The sequence below is a fragment of the Orcinus orca genome, chromosome 15 (assembly GCF_937001465.1).
Source record: "Orcinus orca chromosome 15, mOrcOrc1.1, whole genome shotgun sequence".
Lineage (NCBI taxonomy): Eukaryota > Metazoa > Chordata > Mammalia > Artiodactyla > Delphinidae > Orcinus > Orcinus orca.
Window position 1 is genome coordinate 23,129,247 of NC_064573.1, and position 24,562 is coordinate 23,153,808.

General features: G+C 40.0%; 1 protein-coding gene across 3 annotated transcripts in view; it reads right to left on the reverse strand.

Annotated features, from left to right (window-relative positions):
* SKA1 (spindle and kinetochore associated complex subunit 1) overlaps window positions 1–22,753 on the reverse strand; it is a 36,451-nt gene extending 13,698 nt beyond the window's left edge. The window contains exons 1-3 of one of the 3 annotated variants that reach the window (XM_049697898.1): window positions 22,517–22,753; window positions 18,342–18,429; window positions 719–817 (exon numbers count right to left, since the gene is read on the reverse strand). In XM_049697898.1, coding sequence (XP_049553855.1) covers window positions 719–806 — 88 coding nt within the window. In that variant the 5' untranslated portion in view covers window positions 807–817; window positions 18,342–18,429; window positions 22,517–22,753. Of the gene's footprint in view, window positions 1–718; window positions 818–1,453; window positions 1,669–8,341; window positions 8,430–18,341; window positions 18,430–22,516 lie in introns of those variants that run through there. The other 2 variants (XM_049697899.1, XM_033421428.2) reach the window with 2 other exon arrangements.
* Window positions 22,754–24,562: the final 1,809 nt, after the last annotated feature.

The following is a 24,562-nucleotide window of genomic DNA, read 5'->3' on the forward strand; positions in this document are numbered from 1 at the left end:
CATATTTGAATTTTTTTAAATTATCAATTCATAATACAAACTACAATAAAAGTTCAACAGGATCTTCCCAGCAGATGGAATTCCACCTATCAATAAATCTTTAGCTTTCCTAGATACGGCTGGGAAGTACATCATTTTTGTAAACAATATTTTTCCAGACTTCACAAGGATCTCCTCCTTCTCTGCACTTCCATTGCATCATCCACTTTCAGCACTTCAAAATATCTTGGAAGATGGTTACAATTTACAAGTTTCTGGATGTTTAAAAAATTAACTTCATTTTCAGTTAGTTGTTTCCTAGTGATATATATTGATCAGCTTCCTCCAAAGCAGTCTGTAAGATGGGTTATGGGCTACTTCTATCTCTGTGGATCTTTTCCACTTCTGGTTTTTTCCTTGTCTTTTAGTATCTCTACTTAGCTCTCAAACTAGGAACATTAAATAACCTTCAAATCTTACTATTCTGCCTTGTGTGTCTCAGAAAAACATAAGTAAATAAATATAATTAATAGCTAGTTCATTGTTCAATGTAACTTACATTTTAGTATCCTCTGCAATATTCAAAATACTGAGGGCAGACTGTTTTAAGAATCACCATTCAAAACTTAAAATTACCTTTCTAAGATACATTCACTTAACCAGGCATAAGATATCAAAGTGGGACAATAATCATAATGCATTGTGTATGTACAAAGTCAGTGGAATCTGTTTTACTTACCACAATTTCTTAATGACAGAGTTTTTTTAATATTGCCAATCTTTTCATTAATATGAGAGCATAATTGTTCCAGATCTGAGGAGGCCATCCTTTAAGCCTCTGAAGAAAAAGATATACATTTATAAAAAAAGGGAAGCCAGACAAATTTACATTCACTTTCAAAATCCAAGAATGGTAAATACCCAGTAAGTCACATCTCCCTGAAAAGAAAGTACAAAAACTCAAGAGAAATATCTTTCAATTCTACAAAATTCAGTTTCTGTCCAAAGTCCAGCACTGACTTGTCTTAGAGCTTTCTGTAGTTAATGCATCCCAAACCAGGGTACAGGGGATAAGCCTGTGTCATTTCCTTATAGATTTAAGGGGACAAATGCCTTTACTTACACACAAAGACAACATTGGCATTTTCTTTGAAAACTTAAAGACCCAAGAATTTTAAGGAAAAACACAGTAAGTTCAAAGAAACGAGTCCAGATAAGCATTTCTCCCATGCTGTTGGGTTTGCGGCTTTACTATTTGGGGTCGGTAAGGAGGTGGAGGGAAGGGAGGAAAGAAATCAGGTACTATTCACTCCGAGGTTTTATGAGGTCTAAAGCATCCACCCCGGCTAACCGGGCGAAGCAAGGTCAAGCCCTCTCTTCCGCCCTACGCGGCACCGCCCCGAGCCCCCCACCCCGCCCAAGCAATGCCTTCCGCCCGCTTCCGAAGGCGGGATCCTCAACACCAGACTCCAACCTTATGCGGATCCAGGAGCAAAGGGCCCACTCAGTGCGGTCGCGAGGCGAGAAGACCCCTAGAGTCTCCACCGGAAGCCCAGGATGGCGAGACCCGGCTCCGGGAGCGAAATTCAAACTGCCCGCCGGGTCTTGGTACCGCGCAAGCGCACATCAGCGCTCGCGGAACACTGCTTAGAGGCCTCCTGCGTTTCCAGGTTTACCCAGGGCCGCAGCTGAGCGGGGCCAGGGGCGGGGCAGTGGTGCGGGGCCGGGCCGGGGAAAAGGCGGGGCTGGGTTGGCTCGGGCGCGAAAGGCTGCCGCGACAAATGCCCCTCCTACTCCGTGCCGTAACGGGTGATTTCAGTCGGTCACCCAATCCTGACCGTCCAGCAGCCAGGGCCAAGCGCTCGGGGGATCAAATCGCGAGCTTAAAGTGGGTCTCCAAGTTGGCTACACATTAGAATCACCAGGGCAGCTTTTACAAATTCCAGTGTCTAAGCCGTACCTCAAATCAGTGAATTCAGACACTCTGTAAGTGTTGATTTGTTTGAATTAGAATCCAAGCAATATTTACACATTGTTATTTGGTTGATACATTTCTTAAATCTCTTTTAATTGCAACAGGCCTACTTATTTAGAGCTAAATTCTTTTAGCAGAAACGAAGCCTTTCATTGTAGGACTAAATGTAAGGCTTAAAATGTCAACATTCTATGAAAAATAACATAATAACAGAAATTCACCCTGCAGCATCAAGGACAAACATTACCAGATTACTTCCCATGAGAAAATAAACAAGAAGAAGAGAGCCTAAAGGCACTGAATACAAGACGAGAGGGGGGAAATGTGGAAAAAATACAGAAATGAGCAGTTGGATCACTGCCTACTTCTTATTTCCTTCTGGGACTGGTTTACTTGGCAGGACTTCTTCAGCTGCAATGACAGAAACTCTATCCAAACTGACTTAAGCAAGGAAAAAGACTTTATATGGCGTATAAAACTGTAAAGTGTGTGTGTGTGTGTGTGTGTGTGTGTGTGTGTGCGTGTTCAGTTACAGCTGAACCCAGGTACTCAAGAATACTATTAGGAAGCCATCCCCATCTCTCAGTTATGCGTTCCTCCCTGTTGGTTCCATTCTCAGGCGGCCTTTTCCCTATGGTGACCTCTGGTACCGCCAGACTTATACCTCAATGGTTAGCGGTTCTTGCTTTCCTAAGAGATCTAGCAAAAACCCCAGGATGGAATCTCAACAGCCTGACTTGGATCATCTGCCCACTCTGAATCAATCAGTCTAATTTGGAGGGGTGAAATGGTCTGATTCGCTAGGTAGCCTGGAGCTGGAAGCCAGGACAGCCCTACCCAAAACACAAAGTCTGAGAGTAGGACACAGGTAGTTTCTCAGGAAAATCTAGCTGCTTTTATGAGACAAAGGGGACAGGGAGAAGTAAAAACAAAACAAAAACCTGTCTTCTTCAGGGTTATGACTCATTCAAGGTGAAGGAGACAACTTGCCTCACAGAAATTATGTTATGGGGAATTAAAATTTATTGGTATCCCATCTCTTTCCACAGAGAAGCTATGTTCCATTGTCATCCACAAATTACAAGTAGGAAAGAGAGCTATTCTGCATTGGAGTGATTGTATTGCTGATATAATTCCTTGGAAAAATTCCAGAACCATTGCTACAATTCACTATTCACTTCCATAGTGTTCTGAGAAGGATTTTACTTATGATACTGATATTGTCAAGTTCTAAATCCTTTATATATTCATCCATTCTCATCTCCATTTCTTTCATTATGTCAAGAAGATTTATTTTTCATTCTTTTTCAAGCTGAGATGGTTGGTTGAGAGAAAGTTATTTGTGTTTGGAATCTCAATAATTTATTTCTTCCAGGATAGCAATGTCCTGACCTGCACCTATCTTCCCTTTCCTGTTGAAGTACCTCTGGACAGTCATATGACGAGAGGGAAAAAAATGAAAAGAGCAAGATGTAAGAAATTGCTGGACTGTTCCTTGCAAGAAATATGAGGAAAAGTAATGTGAACCCTAGTCTTCAGAGAAAAATAGTAATAACAATAACATCAATTAACATTTATTGGGTACTTATTCTAATTCAGGCATTTTACATAAATTATCCTGTTTAACCTTTGTAATAAATTTATGAATACTTAAATTATGATCTGCACTTTACAGATGAGGAAACTGAGGCTTATAATTAAGTAACTTAATTATAAGCCCAAGTCAATAAATGGCAAAGTGGATCCCTGACCTCAGAACTGTCCTCTTTACCATGATGCTCTGCTGCCTCCCCAGGAGAAAGGGGTCATTTGCTCCCGTGTTTTGTGTTTCTGAACCTATAGACTTCCATCATCGTTTAATTCCCTCATGACATATCACAACATGAGCAATTTTAGATTACCTATAAATTTGAAGTTTTTGATACCCAATTGACTTTGACAGAAAAGACTTTATTCATACTTTTTGTACTTCTCTTTGTCTTTCTCTTGCAGCTAAATGTCGAGCTTAACCTCTGGATGTCCCTAAACTGTCACTGTAGACTAGAGATCAAAGATCTCGTTAAGCAACAGGCCTCTGCATTTCTAGGCAACTTGGGAAATATTTATTCCTCTGGTTTTGACCGATGACTAGTGACCAGTGGGTCCAATAAGTTTTGGGACAGGTTCATAGCTCTCTAGCATTGATGGGTCTTCCTTTCTGAGATGCCTCACTGATCACACAGGATAAGTCTGACCTTTTAAGGAGTTATAACATCCAGACAGATTATGTTTTTACATTTACCTATTAAAATACTCTCCTTTAGCTTGTTTTATTTATTTATTTATTTATTTATTTATTTCTGCCCTGCATGGCTTGCAGGATCCTAGTTCCCCAACCAAGGATTGAATCCAGGCCACGGCAACGAAAGCACCAAGTCCAAACCTCTGGACCACCAGGGAATTCCCTGTTGCCTTGTTTTTAAAAGCCATTTTCTAGATGAAAAAATTAAAATCCAAAGCATGTACTTGTAATACAGATCCCACAGGGACTATTTCTCAATTCTCATTAGCTGTCATAGCAGCTGAGGTCATCCCAGAAAATCAAAACTTGTCACTTTTACAATGTTTCATGCCCTAAAATGATTTATAGGGGAGTTTTTTTAAACCAGAGAGGAGAGGAAACAGAAAAAAAGCTTACCCTTTCCCCCAGTGGTCTTTCTTAACTTTATTGAGTCTTTATCTTATGTATAATTTTTTAGTTTTATAGTCAAGCCGCAATTTCTGTGCCAGAAGGCTGCTCTTAACAAAGGCCCAGAGGCATGTAATGTGATTAGAGGCAGGAAAGGAAAGTCCCCAGCAAGAAAACTTCCCTCTCTCTCTCATCTAAAAATTCCACCCAATAGTAAGACAGAGGAAGATGCAAAACAAAACCATCAGGAGACCTTTTCATAGTCCCAGCTCAGTCATTAACTGGCTCTGTGAACTTGAGAAATGAACCACTTCTGAGATCACATCCGGCTCAAAGCATCAGACATTTTTTTCTTCAAAAAAAGTTTCTTTCTTTCTGTAACTTGCTTTTTAAATATAAATATGACTAGGTAAGGATAATAGACTTTTAAGTTAGAAAAGAGAACTAAGATTGTCCCATGGATTTTCCTTTCCTTACTTATTAACAAATGTACCTCAAATAAGTTTTTTTTTTAAAAAAAGAAAACCCCTTTCCAAAGAACCACTAATAACTGTAGACAAAGAAAGAGAGATAATGTAAGGTAATAAACATTTAAAACTGATGTCAAGGAGGGAAACAAGATTCTGGAGCAGAGAGAAGAAGCAGAGCATGGCCTGGCTTCTAATGACACCACCACCCCAGAAATCATACTGGAGAACCTACATATCTGAGAATTGAAGGAAATCTGAAGATTACCACCTGAGGGATAGTCTTTCTTTTTTCCCTCTTCTCGGCCATGGCTCTCTCTCTAACTGAGTCTAGTTTCCCATTGGAAAATGATCCAAAGTTTGAGCTATTCCTCAAAGCAATGGACTATTACTTGAAATTGTGAAAAGCAGAACATTGGTTTAGGGTGTCTAACAATGAAAGAAAAAAGGGAGAAAGGAAGGCAAGGAAGGAAGAAACCATGCAAAGAAAATAAAGAAAATGACCTACAGGAATACATATTTAAAGGAATGGAAGAAATTTTATATCCATATGAATTGTATATATATTAATTAATTAAAACTAAGACCTCATAGAAAAGAGAATAAACAGAAACAAAAGAAAAAGATGTAAGGAAAGCATTAGACTTAAAAATATAAATTGAGGGTCCAAACAACACCATTACGGAACTAGTATATTGAAGTACAAAGAGCAAGAAATAGAAAAGACACCATTGAAAATTAAGTTAAAAGAGAAGTTTAAGATGATTACAGTACATGCAGTTGAAAAAGAAAAGAAAGTAAAGTACATACAAAGAAGCCCACAGAAACAGAAGATAGAAATGATCCAACATGAGGATAACTGGTGTCCGAAATGTAAAGTTCACCAAAAATGGGCCAGAAGAATCCAAAAGATGTAATAAAGGTGATTACCTAGGGGGGGAAAACATTGAGCCTCTAGATTGCATTCCAGGAAAATTTACTAAGAGATACTCTACAGCTAGAAATATTCAAGTTAAGTTATTCAACTTTAAAGATAAAGAGTTCTTTAAGCATTAAGGTAAAAAGCAAATCGGCTACAAGAAGGGAAAATATCAGGGTGCCTCAGATAACTGCACTTAACTTTTTATTTTGAAAAATTTCAAACATACATAAAAATCGAAACAGTTGAGCAACAAACACTCATATATCCTTCACTTAAATTCTTCAAATGTTAATATTTTGCCATATTGTGATATATATGTACTTCAGAAATATTATTGTATATTGCAAAATCTAGGGAAACCACTTGTATTTGGCCATACTGCTCAGCTTGCGGGATCTTAGTTCCCCAACCAGGGATTGAATCTGCACCATGGCAGCGAAAGCACCAAGTCCTAACCATTGGACCACCAGGGAATTCCCCAAAATTTTTTAAAAGAAGAATAATTGTTTGCTAATAGAGAATGCTCAACTAAAACCAGAGAAGTTAGGAAAATAAGCCTCTGGTGACAAATAGAAAATAGTTACAAACATTGTTAGTATTAATCCAAATATACCAATAATCACTTTAAATGTGAATGGGTCTAATTACACCAATTAAAAGATAGAGATTGTCAGACTGGATTTAGAAAAAAAAACACACACACAGAGGACCCAACTATATGTTGTCTATAAGAAACCCACTTTATATATAAAGAATCTAATAGATTAAAAGTAAAGAGAGAGGTAAAGATATACCATGATAACACTAATCAAAAGAAAACTGAAATAGCTATATTAATTTTGGACAAAGTAGACTTCAGACCAAGAAAAATTATCAGAGATAAACAGAGGCACTACATAATAATAGAGGGGTCATTCTCCAAAAAGACATACAATCCTAAACACGTATGCACCTAACAACAGCATCAAAATACATGAGGCAAAAACTGATAGAAACGAAAGGTAAAATAGACAAATCCACTCTCACAGTTGGAGACTCCAAAACCCTCTGTCAAATAACCAATAGATCAAGCAGGCAGAAAACATTAAGGATATGGTTTAACTGAACAACACTATCAATTTGATCTAATTAGCATTTATAGAATACTCCATCAAACAGCAGAATAAACATCATTTTCAAGCTTGAATGGACCATTCACCAAGAGAGACCACATTCTGGGCCATAAGATATACCTTAACTAATTTAAAAGAATAGAAATAATACATAGTATGTTTTCAGACAACAATGGAATTAAATTGGAAATCCATAGTAAAAAGATAGCTGGAAACTCCCCAAATATTTCGAAATTAAACAACAAACTTCTCAGCAACACATGGGTGAAAAAAGGAGTCTCAGGTGAAATTATAAAATACGTGAGGGTTTCACTCCTGGGATGGCAATGTGGGGAGCCCCTAGGACCTGCTCCCCAGCAGAACAAACATAACTAGTGTAGACTGTGAAGGGAAAAAAAGCCATTTAAAATGTCTGGAAGTTGTCTGAAGGGCATACAGAAAATTAAGAAATATTTATTCATAAAGCCTTCTAATACTTAGTTAAGACCAGTGAAAGTCTGTGGGCCTTGAGCCACCACCTCCTTCCTGTCTTTCCAGCTCCAGCTCAGCTTGATGGAAGCTCTACTCCAGGCAGTTGTGGCCAAGAAGACAGTGGGGATCGCTCTCCCCTCGGGTTTCTATCAGGGAACGCAGTATCTCACCAGCAGGACAAGCCACCAGTATTGCTCATTCCCTCCAGCTCTGAGTTGAAAAGGCTGAATTTCTGGTGAGAGCGACCAAAAAGTTGGGGGATCCCCTTCCTCTACGCAGCCCCTCCCTACGAAGAGGCTCCACCCCAGGCTTGGCAGGCTGAGACTACTAGGGCCCCAATGGCCCTTCCTCCAGCTCATTCACAGGGCAGAGGGTCCATGCTGGGAGGGGCCAGCCGCGAAGACCCCACCCAGCACCCAGAGTAGTGGTTCGAGATTTTGCCCTTTGTGTAACATTTTAATTTTCACTTTTGCCTTTTGATGTACTCTTTAAATCTTTATATGTAAGCATCTGTCATTTTAATGAAAAAGTAAACCAGTATGGGCTTTCTTTAAACGGGGTGAGGGTGGGGTTTGGACTGGAAGCAAATATGTCAAGTAGGCTAGCAGTGGTTATAGCCACTGTTACTGCTGTGATAGGATTTTTGTCCCTGCATTTTCAATACACATAAATAAAGGACGCACGGTCTTAGCTTGAGCTTCTTTAACAAAATTTATAGTCTCGGTGTCTTAAACAACAGACATTTACTTCTCACAGTTCCGGAGGCTGGGAAGTCCAAGATCAAGGCGCCAGCTGATTCGCTTCCTGATGAGAACCCACTTCCTGGCTTGTAGACAACCACCTTCTCTCTGTGTCCTCCAGTGGCAGGAGTGGTTGGGTTGGGGTAGGGCGGGGATGGGGAGAGAGGAAGAGAGAGAGAGAGAGAGAGACATCTCGTCCTCTTCTTATAAAGGCCACCAATCCTATCAAATTAAGCTCCCCAGCCTCATGATTTCATTTAACCTTAATTGACTCCTAAAAGTCATATCTCCAAATAGTCACAATGTTGGGTTAGGGCTTCAATATATGAATTTTCAGGGGACACAATTCAGTCCATAGCAAGGTTGGCAGTCTCCAACTGAGACTAGGAAGCTAATCTTTTATATCTCTGGCTTCTAGAGTCTAGCATTTAAAAAATTTTTTTAATTATTATTTTTTTTTCAGCTGCAGCATGTGGGATCTTGGTTCCCAGACCAGGGATCGAACCTGCGCCCCTTGCAGTGGAAGTGCAGTATTAACCACTGGACCGCCAGGGAAATCCCTAGATTCTAGCATTTTAATGTGACAGAATGTGTATATGTAATAGTAGGATAAGATGAGAGGATCAGCTGCCTATTTAGAGGAAGGGACAAGGACACAAATGAAAGATATTACTTAATAATTTTTCAATAATAAGAAAATCCATCCTCTTTCTCATTCACATATTCTAGAGAATGGTTGCTGCATACAGGGGTATAAAATGTCCAATGCAAACACTAGCAATGTATGCATAATCCCTTGAATCCTGGTAGGCTGTGGGTGACCTGACCTCAAGAGAGACTCAGAGCTGCCTGGAAATTGGAGCATTGGTTTCTATCAGTACTTAAAAGGAAGAAGAGAGAAATATTAATAGAGCACATTTGTAGTACACAATTTCTCCAGTTTTTCACAATTAGAGGTTGTGTTTTAGCACTTTTTTGGGCATATGCTTAGTTCACACAGAGGAGGAGAATAACCACATTGTATCATTCAATACCTTGGCAAGAATCAGACTGAAAACGCAAACGGGGTAATTGGAGAAGAATTTAATTAAAAAGCTACCCACAGGGCTTCCCTGGTGGCGCAGTGGTTGAGAGTCCGCCTGCCGATGCAGGAGACACGGGTTTGTGCCCCGGTCCGGGAGGATCCCACATGCTGCGGAGGGGCTGGGCCCGTGAGCCATGGCCGTTGAGCCTGCACGTCCGGAGCCTGTGCTCCGCAACGGGAGGGGCCACAACAGTGAGAGGCCCGCGTACCGCAAAAGAGATTACAGAAGGTAACAAGTGACGGCGAGGTTCCCTGGCGTTCACAAACTCAAGGACCAGTTATTATCTCTAAGCACGAATACTAACGGTCACATGAGCCTGGGGAGACAGTTCTATGGAGGTGCCACCAGGCAGGAGCTGTGGCCTCTGGTTAGGTTCAGAGCACACCTGTCAGGAACGTGGCAGGAAGGAAGCTGGGAGAATAAGTACCTGCCTCTACTGTCCTCCCACCTGTGGATCTTCCCAGCCCCATTGGCTACATCCATCCTGAAGTCAGAAAGCAAAGGAAACTCTTGAAGTAGTCTGTATAGGTCAGGCCCCCTGGGTCCAGGGCTGGATGGAAGGCCATGGAGAGTGGTTACTGAGGGGCAAGCGGAAGGCAGTCAGGACATAGTTAGATTACGGCATTCATATATTGACATACTTTGTGAATTTGGTAAAATATTTCTTAGAACAGGCATCAATATTTATATATAAATATTTGAAATTGGGTACTGTAATGTTACATAACTGTATCTTTTATTTGATAGACACTTTCCCCAAAGCACTTAAAGGATATTATTATATTGATATTTACAAAGTGGGCAGTTGTCCGATTCTTGAGATAGAGAAGAGTAAATCTTGCCACATTTTCCAGAATCAATCAATTGTGGAAATGGCTGCCGATCAGATCTCTAATAACAGGGCACAGGAAAGCCAGAAAAGACTGTTTGGGTATCATTTATATCAGTGTGTTCATTTTGCTGAATATGTTCTAATTTCCTGGAACTAAGGTGTTTTTCTTGCTTACCTTCTGAAAGTTCTTCTCCTTAAGAAAAACGTAGCAATGAAAAGGAAAACTCAGTTAGAATTTCATTTTATTAACTGTCATTTTGATGTCCAAGTCTGTATGATGAGGTAATTGCCATGTTTTGGAAAACTTCTGTCTGCGTGGATGCAACCAAACATACTGAAGTACCTTCTGTATAACAGGTACATTTACAAATCTTGTGTAAGCCTTATTTAAATCTAAATTAATAATAACTCATGCATTTCAAAGGTGCTTATAATAAATTGCAAAGTTTTCAATCTTTGCCTCAAAGATTTATCAGAAATCATCAGAGCACTCTTAGGATTTACTATATCCCCCAAACCTCCAGATAAACTTCCTGGATAATCTAGAAAATGGTCAAATTACACCAGGAATCTCTCACTCAGGAGAGAGAGAGAGGTCACTCAGGAGTCTGAACTGCAGATGAGGGCTCCTGGCCGCACTCACAGCAAGCAGCACAATCACGCCAGCCCACGTGTGCCTGCGCCACGCCAGTGCCTGGAGCAGCAAAGCTCGGCCCTCCAGAGCTTAGCAGTTGTGCATTCATCAGTGGGGTGGCTCTACTCCCCTTCACCACATCCCAATGAAGCTGCTCCCAGGACCTTCACTAGCCCAGACTTTCCCCTCTGCCTTTTCCCTTGTACCCAGCATGGGTCCTTATCATGTCTTTAACCTCAATGCCTGGACCCAGCTGTTCACCTTCCTTCTCCCCTCCACACAATGCATTTCTGCACTATCCACCCCATTGTTTGTCTGGGTCCAGATCTCCCCATCATCCATTATGCTCCATGAGTCTTGCCCAGCTGTTGTCCTGCCCCTTCCACTCTACCCTGACTCACTGCCATCCATGGCACCTTTGGATGTGACAACAGCATTCTTCTTCATATCTTTTGACTCACACTTGTTATTGTTTACAAAAGTCGAATCAGAGCTGTGATTCAGCTGACAGGAGGGCAGCCAAATAGAGGAGGCAAGGACGGGATGGTCAGGAGTGAGCGCAGTGATCATGGTGGCTCTCAAGGCTCCCTTTCTGAAATGCTGAAATTGATGCACAAGTCCACCCTTGGGCCCTGCCTGCCTCCTCAGCTTCATCTCCCAGTACCTCTTGTTTGTAGGGATACACCCGTGCCCCTGTGTATGCGCCCTGCCAAGACACCCGCAGACCCTGCCAGCCCATCCGTGTTATTTGACCCCCTTTGTCTTTGCTCACGATGTTCTTGGCTATGTCCCTCTTTATTTTCTACCTCAAGCATTTCCATTCATTTTTCAAAATTCAGCAGATAAATCCGCTTCTATCCGAAGCCTTCCTGAACCCCTTCATTTGGGTTAGGTTTCCTTGCAAATTTCCTCCAGCAATTCTGATTCAACTGATCTATGGGTATGGTTCATGATTAGAATTTTTAAAAAATTCCTCAGATAATTTTAATGTGCTTCAGGGTTAAACACTATTGAGGGAGAAGAAAAGGAAGAGGGGAAGAACCAAGGAGCTGAGGATTTGCAGGTACCAACCTGAGGCTAACTGGTCTCCTTCTGAAATGTAACATTGGGAGGTATCATGGGTTGAATTGTGTACCCCACCCCTCAAATTCATATGTTGAAGTCCTAACCCCACTACCTCAGAATGTGACCTACTTGGAGATAGGGTCTTTCAGAGGTAACCAAGTTAACTGAGGTCATTAAGTGGGCACTAATCCAATATGACTGATTTCTTTATTAAAAGGGGGAGATTTGGACACAGATCCCTTGAAAGGGAAGATGAAGTGAAGAGACACAGGTAGAAGATGGCCAGCCACAAGCCAAGGAGAGAAGCATGGAAGGAATCCTTTCCTCACAGACCTCAGAAGGAAGCAAACCTGCCAACACTTTGATTTTAGACTTCCAGCCTCCAGAACTGCGAGACAACAGATCTCTGTTGTTTAAGCCGCCCAGCCTGGCACTTTGTTATGGCAATTCTAGCAAACCAACACAGGGCGTAACTGTAAGAAACTGCTACAGCCATGCCCTGGATTTACTGATTAGCTACAACTAAGCCTGGGTTCTTCCTGATGATGGAGCTATGTATCATTTCAAAAGACCCTGAACTCCAGAGGATAGGTTGTTGTGTCCAATATATTCAGTTTAAGAATTGAGTGAGAATGTTCATTTAATGTTTATGTAGTAATGTAGAGTTAAGCTTTGAGTGGAAAACTGTATTCCCAGATGATGCAAAAAAGATGAGATATTATCACAAAACAGAATACTTTATCTGTGTTTGGTATCACTAAGGCTTCAACCAAATCAAAGCTTTACCTAGAACACAGTATATTTGTTGTCTTCTTCAAACTTGATAAAACAGACTTTGGCTTTACCGGAATGCTGGTTGGAAGGCTCCCTTGCCACATGGTCACTAGATGTCAGGGCACACCGTTCTTTTGAGGGCATCAGCAAAACATAATGCAAACTTAGGGAATCTTGGCCACAGATGGGCAGTCAACATGCTCTAAAAGTTTATGAAATTAAACTTCACTATCTTCCTTTTTAGCACTCGCTTTTTCTACTATAAGAGGAGCACATGTTTTTAATTGAAAATTTGAAAAACACAGAAGAGTATAAAGAATAAAATGAAAACTCTCATTACTCCACCTGTCAGAAACAAACGTAGGTCCACGTGCTTACTCCTAGGATAAAATGCGTAAATGTGGACCATTTCCAGCATTCTCTGTAAACACCCTCTGCTCATGGTTTCCTCTTCTCTCACTTATTATGACTTTTACCCAAACCTAACCATAATCCCAGCTCTGATCCAACCTTACCTAAACCATAATCTCCCTTTTAAATATATAATGGCTATTTTTTGAAATTTGTTGGCACTGTGGGTGAAAGGATACAGTCACCATTCATAGTACTCACCATGGATACCAAATCTTGTGACAACAGCAGCAGTAGGTACCAAACGAGGAAAAAAATTTTTTAATTTTAAAACAGTCATTTTAAAATACAGGTGAAACACTGACACCTGAGGAGATGTCACAGAGAAATTCAACTTTGGTGAAATGTTTGTTCAAATCTATTGCCTGTGTTTTAAGATTGGGTTGTTTAGCTTTTCTTACTTTTGAGTTTTGAAAGTTCCCTATATATTTTAGATAGGTGTCTTTTGTTGGATATGTGTTTTTAAAATATATTCTCCCAGCCCTTCTTGTGTTTTCATCCTCTGAACAATGTCATTCACAGAGCAAAAGTTTTGAGTTTTGATGAAGTTCAGTTTCTCTACATTTTTATGTAATGGATCTTAATTTGATGTCATGTCTAAGTACTCTTTGCATAACTCCAGGTCATAAAGATTTTCTCCTATGTTTCCCTCTAGATGTTTTATAGTTTCATGTTTTACATTTAGTTGTATGGTACATTTTCAGTAACTTTTTGCATAAGATGTGAGGTTTGGGCTGAGGTTCTTCTTTTTTTGCATGTGGATGTCCAACTGTTCCAACATCATTTGTTGAAAAATACTATCTTTTCTCCATTGAATTGCCTTTGCATCTTTGCAAACAATCAATTGGCTGTATTTGAGTGAGTCTATTTCTGGACTTTCTATTCTGTTGCATTGATGTATATGTCTATCCCTTCACTAATGCCATCCTGTCTGAATTACTATAGTGTCATGTCTTAAAATGAAGTCGTGTGAACCCACCAAATTTCTTCTTTTAAAAATTGTTTTGGGGTTTCCCTGGTGGCGCAGTGGTTGAGAGTCCACCTGCCAATGCAGGGGACACTGGTTTAAGCCCTGGTCCGGGAGGATCCCACATGCAGCAGAGCTGCTGGGCCCAAGCACCACAGCTACTGAGCCCACGTGCTACAACTACTTAAGCCTGAGCACCTAGAGCCCGTGCTCTGCAGCGAGGGAGGCCACCGCAGTGAGAAGCCCGCACACCACGCAGCAACGAAGACCCAATGCAACCAAAAATAAATAAATTTAAAAAATTGTTTTGGCTATTCTAGTTCCTTTGTTTCCATAAAATTTTTAAATAAATTTGTGTATATATACACCAAAAATTCTGCTGATACTTTGACTGGAATTGTGTTAAATGTGTTGCTCAACTTGGGAATGACTGACATATTAAATATATTGAATTATCTAACCCACGTATCTGACATGTTTCTCCATTTAATTACATCTTCTTTTATTTTTCTCATTAGCACTTTGTAGATTTCAGCATACAGATACAGCACATATTTTGTTAGATTTATACTACGTGTTTCATTATTTTGGAGTTATTTAAATGGTATTATTTAAATTTTTTTGCTTTCAAGTTGGTATGATGTTCATATGGTCACACGATTAATTTTGTCTGTTGACCCTTTATCTTGTAGTGTTACTAAACTACTTATAAGTTATGGAAGCCTTTTTTTAAAGTTATTTTTGGATTTTCTACATAGAAAATCATGTTGTTTGAGAATAAGGGAAGTTTTATTTCTTTCTTTCCAATCTGTATGCCTTTTACTTCTTTTTATTTTCTCATTTTACTGACTAGGCTGTAAGTATGATGTGTAACAGGAATGGTAAGAGCAGATGTTGAGCAAGTGACACCTGTTGGCTAGCAGCAAAAATCCCAGGGTGTCAACCCTTCATGGTTTGCAAATGTCAGGATAGCAGAGAAAGACATGACTCTCATAGGCGCCGGATGGAACAATGCTTTCCTCACGTAGAGAAGAGACAGAGCAAGATCAGCTTCAATAGTAAGTGTCTGTCCCTCATAGCCAGCAGGGCTTGCCCAGCAGCTGACACAAGGAAATGGTCTGCATGCACCCCTCTTGTGCTGGAATCCATTACCTCCCCTCCAAGAACAGATATAGCAATGGGGTTGGCCAGGTGCTATAGGACACACACCCATAAGCAGAACAAAGATGTACGCATTAAGCCAGGAACAGGGAAAGATATTCCCAAGCAAAGAGATATGCCTAGCTTGGGCTGTGAGGGCTCTTTATCTCTTTGCTAGGAAATGTTCCAGGTCAAAGGCCTCTCTTATACAACTGTGCAAGGGGCAAGAAGCTGCACGTGACTGCGTTTCCCAACAGCAGACATCCTTGCGTTGTTCCCGTTCTTAAGGAAAAAGCATTCAGTCTTTCACTATTTAAGTGTGGTGTTAGCTATAGATTTTTTTTTATGGATGCACTTTATCAGGTTAAAAAGTGGATCCTGTACCTTGTACCTTGCAACTTTGCTTAATTTGTTTATTATATCTCATAGTTTATTTTTTGTGAATTCTTTGGTATTTTATATATATAACATTGTATCATCAAAGAATAGAGATGGTTTTACTTCTTCCTTTCTAATCTGGATTTTTTTTTCTTGCCTAATAACTCTGAAATTCCAGTAGAATGTTGAAAACAGTGGTGAGAGTGGCCATTTCTTGTCTTCTTCTTGATCTTAGGTGAAAAGTTTTCAGTCTTTCACCATTTACTATGATACTAGCTGTGGATTTTTTTCAAAGCTATGCCCTTTATCATGTTGAGGAAGTTTCCTTCTATTCCTAGTTTTCTGGGTGTTTTTACCATGAAAATGTGTTCGATTTTTTTTTTTTTTTTTTTTTTTTTTTTGCGTTACGCGGGCCTCTCACTGTTGTGGCCTCTCCCGTTGCGGAGCACAGGCTCCGGACGCACAGGCTCAGCGGCCATGGTTCACGGGCCCAGCCGCTCCGCGGCATGTGGGATCTTCCCGGACCGGGGCACGAACCTGTGTTCCCTGCATCGGCAGGCGGACTCTCAACCACTGCGCCACCAGGGAAGCCTAAAAAGTGTTAGATTTTGTCAAATGTTTTTCTTCATCAATTGAGATGACCATTTTTTCCTCTTCATTCTATTAATGTGGCATATTACATTGGTTGGTTTTCTTTTGTTGAACCACCCTTGCATCTCTGGAGTAAGTCCCACTAGATCATGGTGTATAATTCTTTTAATATGCTGTTTAATTTAGTTTGCTAGTATTTTGTTGAGGATTTTTTGCATCTATATTTTTAAGGGATATTGGTATGTAGTTTCCTTGTGATGTCTTTTCCTGTTATACTTTGGTATCAGGACTGCTGGCCTCTTAAAATGAGTTATGAAGTTGCTATAGACTGAATGTGTCCCTCCTAATGTTCATATCTTGAAACTTAATTCCCAATGTAACAATATTTGGAGATGAAGCCTTTGGGAGGTGATTAGATCAAGAGGTGGTGCCCGCACGAACAGGATTAGTGCTCTTAGGCTCCAGAGAGTGCCATTGCTCCTTCCACCATGTAAAGACACGGCATGGTGACTGTCACCTATGAACAAGGAAGCAGGCTTTCACCAGACACAGAATCTCCTGGTGCCTTGATCTTGGACTTCTCAGTCTCCAGAACTGTAAGAAATAAATTTCTATTGTTTATAAGTCACCTAGTCTATGGTATTCTGTTATAGCAGCACAAATAACTAAGACAGTGTTGCCTCTTCTATTTTTTGGAAGAGTTAGAGAACAATTAGTGTTAATTCTTCTTTTAAGTTTGGTAAAATTTACCAGTGAAATCGTGTGGTCCTGGACTTTTCTTTGTTGGGAAACTTTTTAAAAAGAATTTTCACACTTTCTTTGTGTGGTAAAATATGCATAACATAAAATTTACCATTTAAACCATTTTTAAATATAGAGTTCAGTGGCATTAAATACATTCACATTATTCTGTGACAATTACCACCATCATCTCCAGAGCTTTTTCATCTTCCCAAAGTGAGACTCTGCATCCATGAAGCAATAACTCACCATTCCCTTCCTCCCCAGCGGCTGGCAACTACCTGGGAGATTTTTTAATTATTCATTCCATTTCTTTAATTATTATAGTTCTTTTTAGATTTTCTATTTCTTCTTGAGATATTTTGGTAATTTTTGTGTTTGTAGATATTTGTCTAGTTCATACAGATTATCTAATTTGTTGGTGTAAATTTGTTCATAGTATTTTCTGACAACCCTTTTTATTTCTGCAAGATTAGAGGTAAGGTCCCCACTTTCATTTCTGATTTAGTTATTTGTGTTTTCTTTCTCTCACACACACACTCTCTACCTAAATTTTGTTAATCTTTCCTCAGAACTAACTTTTATTTTTGTTGATTTTCTCTATTATTTTTCTATTCTATATTTCATTTATCTCCACTCTGCAAGCCAGAAGGGAGTGGCAAGACATATTTAAAGTGATGAAAGGGAAAAACCTACAATCAAGATTACTCTATCCAGCCAGGATCTAAGTCAGATTCGACAGGGAAATTAAAACCTTTACAGACAAGTTAAAGCTAAGAGAATTCAGCACCACCAAACCAGCTTTACAACAAATGCTAAAGGAATTTATCTAGGCAGGAAACACAAGAGAAGGAAAAGACCTACAATAACAAACCCAAAACAATTAAGAAAATGGTAATAGGAACATACATATCGATAATTACCTTGAATGTAAATGGATTAAATGCCCCAACCAAAAGACATAGACTGGCTGAACGGATACAAAAACATGACCCATATATCTGCTGTATACAGACTGAAAGTGAGGGGATGGATAAAGATATTCCATGCAAATTGAAATCAAAAGAAAGCTGGAGTAGCAATTCTCATTATCAGACAAAATAGACTTTAAAATAAAGACTATTACAAGAGACAAAGAAGAATACTACATAATGATCAAGGTATCAATCCAAGAAGAAGATATAACAATTGTAAATATTTATGGACCCAACATAGGAGCACCTCAATACATAAGGCAAATGTTAACAGCCATAAAATGGGAAATCGACAGTAACACAATCATAGTAGAGGACTTTAACACCCCACTTACACCAATTGACGGATCATCCAAAATGAAAATAAAAAAGGAAACACAAACTTTAAATGATACATTAAACAAGATGGACTTACTTGATATTTACAGGACATTCCATCCAAAAACAACAGAATACACTTTCTTCTCAAGTGCTCATGGAACATTCTCCAGGATAGATCATATCTAGGGTCACAAATCAAGCCTTGGTAAATTTAAGAAAACTGAAATCATATCAAGTATCTTTTCTGACCACAATGCTATAAGACTAGACATCAATTACAGGAAAAAAACTGTAAAAAATACAAACACATGGAGGCTAAACAATACACTACTAAATAATCAAGACATCACTGAAGAAATCAAAAAATACCTAGAAACAAATGATAATGAAAACACGACGACCCAACACCTATGGGATGCAGCAAAATCAGCTCTAAGAGGGAACTTTATAGCAATACAATCTTACCTCAAGAAGCAAGAAACATCTCAAATAAACAACCTAACTTTACACCTAAACCAATTAGAGAAATAAGAAAAAAAAAAAGAAACCCAAAGGTAGCAGAAGGAAGGAAATCATAAAGATCAGATCAGAAATAAATGAAAAAGAAATGAAGGAAATGATAGCAAATATCAATAAAACTAAAAGCTGGTTCTTTGAGAAGATAAACAAAATTGATAAACTATTAGCCAGACTCAAAAAAAAGGGAGAAGACTCAAATCAATAGAATTAGAAATGAAAAAGGAGAAGTAACAACTGACACTGCAGAAATACAAAGGATCATGAGAGATTACTACAAGCAACTCTATGCCAATAAAATGGACAACCTGGAAGAAATGGACAAATTCTTAGAAAAGCACAACCTTCCGAGACTGAACCAGGAAGAAATACAAAATATAAACAAACCAATCACAAGCACTGAAATTGAGACGGTGATTAAAAATCTTCCAACAAACAAAAGCCCAGGAACAGATAGCTTCACTGGTGAATTCTATCAAACATTTAGAGAAGAGCTAACACCTATCCTTCTCAAACTCTTCCAAAATATAGCAGAGGGAGGAACACTCCCAAACTCATCCCACGAGGCCACCATCACCCTGATACCAAAACCAAAGATGTCACAAAGAAAGAAAACTACAGGCCAATATCACTGATGAACATATATGTAAAAATCCTCAACAAAATACTAGCAAACAGAATCCAACAGCATATTAAAAGGGTCATATACCATGATCAAGTGGGGTTTATCCCAGGAATGCAAGGATTCTTCAATATACACAAATCAATCAATGTGATACACCATATTAACAAATTAAAGGAGAAAAACCGGGGCTTCCCTGGTGGCGCAGTGGTTGAGAGTCCGCCTGCCGATGCAGGGGACACGGGTTCGTGCCCCGGTCCGGGAAGATCCCACATGCCGTGGAGCGGCTGGGCCCGTGAGCCATGGCCGCTGGGCCTGTGTGTCCGGAGCCTGTGCTCCGCAACGGGAGAGACCACAACAGTGAGAGGCCCGCGTAGCGCAAAAAAAAAAAAAAAAAAAAAGGAGAAAAACCATATGATCATCTCAATAGATGCAAAAAAAGCTTTTCACAAAATTCAACACACATTTATGATAAAATTCCTCCAGAAAGTAGGCAGAGAGGGAACTTACCTCAACATGATAAAGGCCATATATGACAAACCCACAGCCAACATCATTCTCAATGGTGAAAACTGAAACCATTTCCTCTAAGATCAGGAACAAGACAAGGTTGTCCACTCTCACCACTATTATTCAACATAGTTTTGGAAGTTTTAGCCACAGCAATCAGAGAAGAAAAAGGAATCCAAATTGGAAAGAAGTAAAGCTGTCACTGTTTGCAGATGACATGATACTATACATAGAGAATCCTAAAGATGTCACCAGAAAACTACTAGAGCTGATCAATGAATGTGGTGAAGTAGCAGGATACAAAATTAATGCACAGAAATCTCTTGCTTTCCTATACACTAATGATGAAAGATCCTAAAGAGAAATGAAGGAAGCACTCCCATTTATCATTGCAACAAAAAGAATAAAATACCTAGGAATAAACCTACCTAAGGAGACAAAAGACCTGTATGCAGAAAACTATAAGACACTGATGAAGGAAATCAAAGATGATACAAACAGATGGAGAGATATACCATGTTCCTGGATTGGAAGAATCAACATTGTGAAATGACTATACTACCCAAAGCAATCTACAGATTCAATGCAATCCCTAACAAACTACCAATGGCATTTTTCACAGAACTAGAACAAAAAATTTCACAATTTGTATGGAAACACAAAAGACCCTGAATAGCCAAAGCAACCTTGAGAAAGGAAAACGGAGCTGGAGGAATCAGGCTTCTGGACTTTAGGCTATACTACAAAGCTACAGTAATCAAGACAGTATAGTACTGGCACAAAAACAGAAATATAGATCAATGGAACAGGATAGAAAGCCCAGAGATAAACCCACGCACATATGGTTACCTTATTTTTGATAAAGGAGGCAAGAATATACAATGGAGAAAAGACAGCCTCTTCAATAAGTGGTGCTGGGAAAACTGGACAGCTACATGTAAAAGAATGATATTAGAACACTTCCTAACACCATACACAAAAATAAACTCAAAATGGATTAAAGACCTAAATGTAAGACCAGACACTATAAAACTCTTAGAGGAAAACATAGGCAGAACACTGTATGGCATAAATCACAACAAGATCTTTTTTGACCCACCTCCTAGAGAAGTGGAAATAAAAACAAATATAAACAAATGGGACCTAGTGAAACTTAAAAGCTTTTGCACAGCAAAGGAAACCATAAACAAGACCAAAAGACAACCCTCAGAATGGGAGAAAATATTTGCAAATGAAGCAATTGACAAAGGATTAATCTCCAAAATTTACAAGCAGCTCATGCAGCTCAATAGCAAAAAAACAAACAACCTCCCCTTAAGGACCAACGTCCCCCTCATTGTCCTGGACTTTGCCCATCAGATTCTGCCCTCTGTTTCCTATGTAATTAACCTCCTCCCCCTTGAATTTAAAAAACAAACAAACAAAAACAAAACAAAAACCCAGCTCAGATCAATTAATCAGCCAATCAGTAAATCATTCTATACAACTAAATATCCCAGCCTTTAATCATTTTGCTTTTAGCATTGTTTTCCATGAACATTTTTCCCAGTGCATGTTTTAGACCCTCAATAAAGCCTCTTGGTGAATTTTCTAACAACACTACCTGCAGCTGGGGGAATATGTCCCACAGGGCAGTGCAATACAGGATCCGCTATCCCTGTACATTCTATTGCTAAGCTATTTATCATCCAAAATGAAATGTCTGGATTATCTGGCCCATGATCTACTGTGCTGTTCTGTTCTTGACCAGCTCCTGGAGGTCCTGCCCTTTCATCTGGCCTGCCGCATAGATGTTCATGACAAATTTGGAATTGACAACAATATCCTCATCACACTCAGATTTGTTATTGATTAGAAAAACAGGGTCAGGGACTTCTCTGGTGGCACAGTGGTTAAGAATCTGCCTGCCAATGCAGGGGACATGGGTTCGAGCCCTTGTCCAAGAAGATCCCACATGCCGCAGAGCAACTAAGCCCCTGCGCCACAACTACTGAAGCCCGTGCGCCTAGAGACCCTGCTCCGTAACAAGAGAAGCCACTGCAATGAGAAGCCTGAGCACTGCAAGGAAGAGCAGCTCCTGCTCACCGCAACTGGAGAAAGCCCTCAGGCAGCAACGAAGACCCAATGCAGCCAAAACTAAATAAAATAAATAAAAAAAATTTTTAAGTGAAAAGAACGGAAAACAGGGTCAGAATTGGAGTTCAGCTGACAGGAGGGGAACCAGATCAGGAATGTCTGATACACAATGGTCATGGGTGAGCACGGTGATTGTGGCAGGACTCACTTTTTTTTTCCCCCTGAAAAAAGTGCCTTCATGGCTCCCTATCATCTTCAAAGGAAAGCCCAGGTTCCTTGGTATGACATACCGGTTGCCCTGGCTCCTGCCTACCTCAGCAACCAGCCTCTCTAGCCAAGCAGTTAATCCCACCCGAACAGCTGTTTCTGGAGGTTGCCACTTCTGTGTGCCTCCAACCGCACCCTACCAGTACAAGCATGCTCTTTGATACCTCTGAGTTTCTGTTCAACACGTTCTTCTGTCCAGAATATCCTTCGGCCCACAAAATCTTTTTATCCTCTGTGAATAATTCGAATCATCTTTCAAAATTTAAGTCAATAATTACCTCTGCAGGGAATCTTCCTTGATCCGTTTAGACTAGGTCATATTTTTCTGAAATTTGCGTTCCTTTATTATTGATGCGCTTTTAACAATTTAATGAAAGTGTTTGCTTTTATATCGTCTCTCCAACTACATCGTGAGTTTCTCATGGGAAAGGACTGTTATGGTAGTACCATAATCGATTTCCTGAGCGTCTGCACCTTTCCATCAGAACCTGAGAGGAAGCGAGGAACGGAGCCTATGGGCGTGACCAATGGTGAGGTGAGAACTGCGCAGACTCAGCCATTCAAGGAAGTCGCGAGTCCTGGAGTCTTCGGTTCCCATGGAGACAGAGCCGCTTCCGGTCTCTTACTTGGAAAGTATCCCCTCTGAGCGCAGGGCGCTGATAGGCGTCCTGCAGCGGGAGGTGTAGGGCCCCACTCCCAATGGTTATCATGGTAAAACTCGGGGGTTGGCGGGAGTGTGCGAGACCCTTAGATTTCTCCGGCTTTCCCCATCCTTAGGCCCAACCTAGCGCACCCAACTGGATCGCAGTCAGGGCTCCAGTTAAGAGGGGACTGTGCTCTGGTTCACTAGGGCGGTTTGGCAGGTGAGTTCACTACGTACCCTACTCCTAAGAAATATACCCCACTAGTCAGACTCAACATATAAATTATGTCTCTGGAAAATCATAATTTGAGGTCTTGAATGTCCTTCAGTGTCCAAGGTACATCGGGGAGGGGGGTCGGGGATGCTGTCCACTTGTGATAGGTTATGTCCCAAGAGACAGGGCTGAGAGGTTATGTCCCAAGAGACAGGGCTGAGAGGCAGGAGATCTGGGCTCTGAGCTGGCTGTTAACCAGCTTGAGATATGGAACTAGTTCTGCATCTCTTGGAGTGTGGTCTGTGGTATGTGATGGAGCTGTGGATTTCATGCCTATGTCCCTCAGCCTTCTATGACTGCTTTATGTGACCAGTTCTACCCTGAGAGATGCTTGGCGGAACTGACCCTGCAGACCTGGAAACTGGAGGAAGGAATGCTGCTTGCCATAGAATATTGATAATTTCTGCATAGCACTGTAGAATTGTTGGTATAAGCACCCAAATTCCTTTGTTTCTGCCTAACCAGTACAACACTCTAGTAACCCCTCCATTTGCATTTATGCAATTACAGACATACTGATTTAGCCCCACATTGATTCTGCAATGTGTACAGTATGATGGAAGACACAGGAGGTCACAATTATCCCATGCATTGCTGGTGGGAATGTAAAATGATGCAGCCACTTTGGAAAACAGCCTTGCAGTTCATCAGATGATTAAAGGTAGAGTTACCATATGATCCAGCAATTCCATTCCCAGGTATATACCCAAGAGTAATGAAAACATATGTCTATGTAAAAACTTGTACACAAATATTCATAGCAGCACGGTTCATAACTGCTAAAAAAGTGGAAACAACCCAAATGTCCATCAACGAATGAGTGGTAAAATGTGGTAATCCAAATAATGGAATATTATTTGGCTATAAAAAGGAATGAAGTACTAATACATGCTACCACATGAATGAACCTTGAAATTTTGCTAAGAAACCAGTCACAAAAGTCTACATATTGTATGATTCCATTAATATGAAATGTCCAGTCTAAGCAAATCTATAGAAACAAAAAGTAAATTAGTGATTGCTTAGGGATGGAGAGGTTGAAGGGAAGTGGGGAATGTCTGTTAATGGGTACAGAGTTCCTTTTTTGAGGTGATGAAAATGTTCTAAATTGATTTTGGTAATCGTTGTACAACTGTGAATATACAAAAAACATTGAATTGTACACTGTAAACAGGTAAATTTTATGACATGTGAATTATATCTTAATAAAGATGTTTTCCAAAAAACAATGAGATAAATAAAATACATTGCTCATGAGACTGGTACAGCCACTCTGGAAAAGTTGGCAGTTTTAAAAAACTTACCAAATCACCCTACAATCCCAAGTAGGTATTTACTCAAGAAAAATGAAAATTTATGTTCACGTAAAAAATTGTATGCAAATATTTATAGCAAGTTTATTCATAA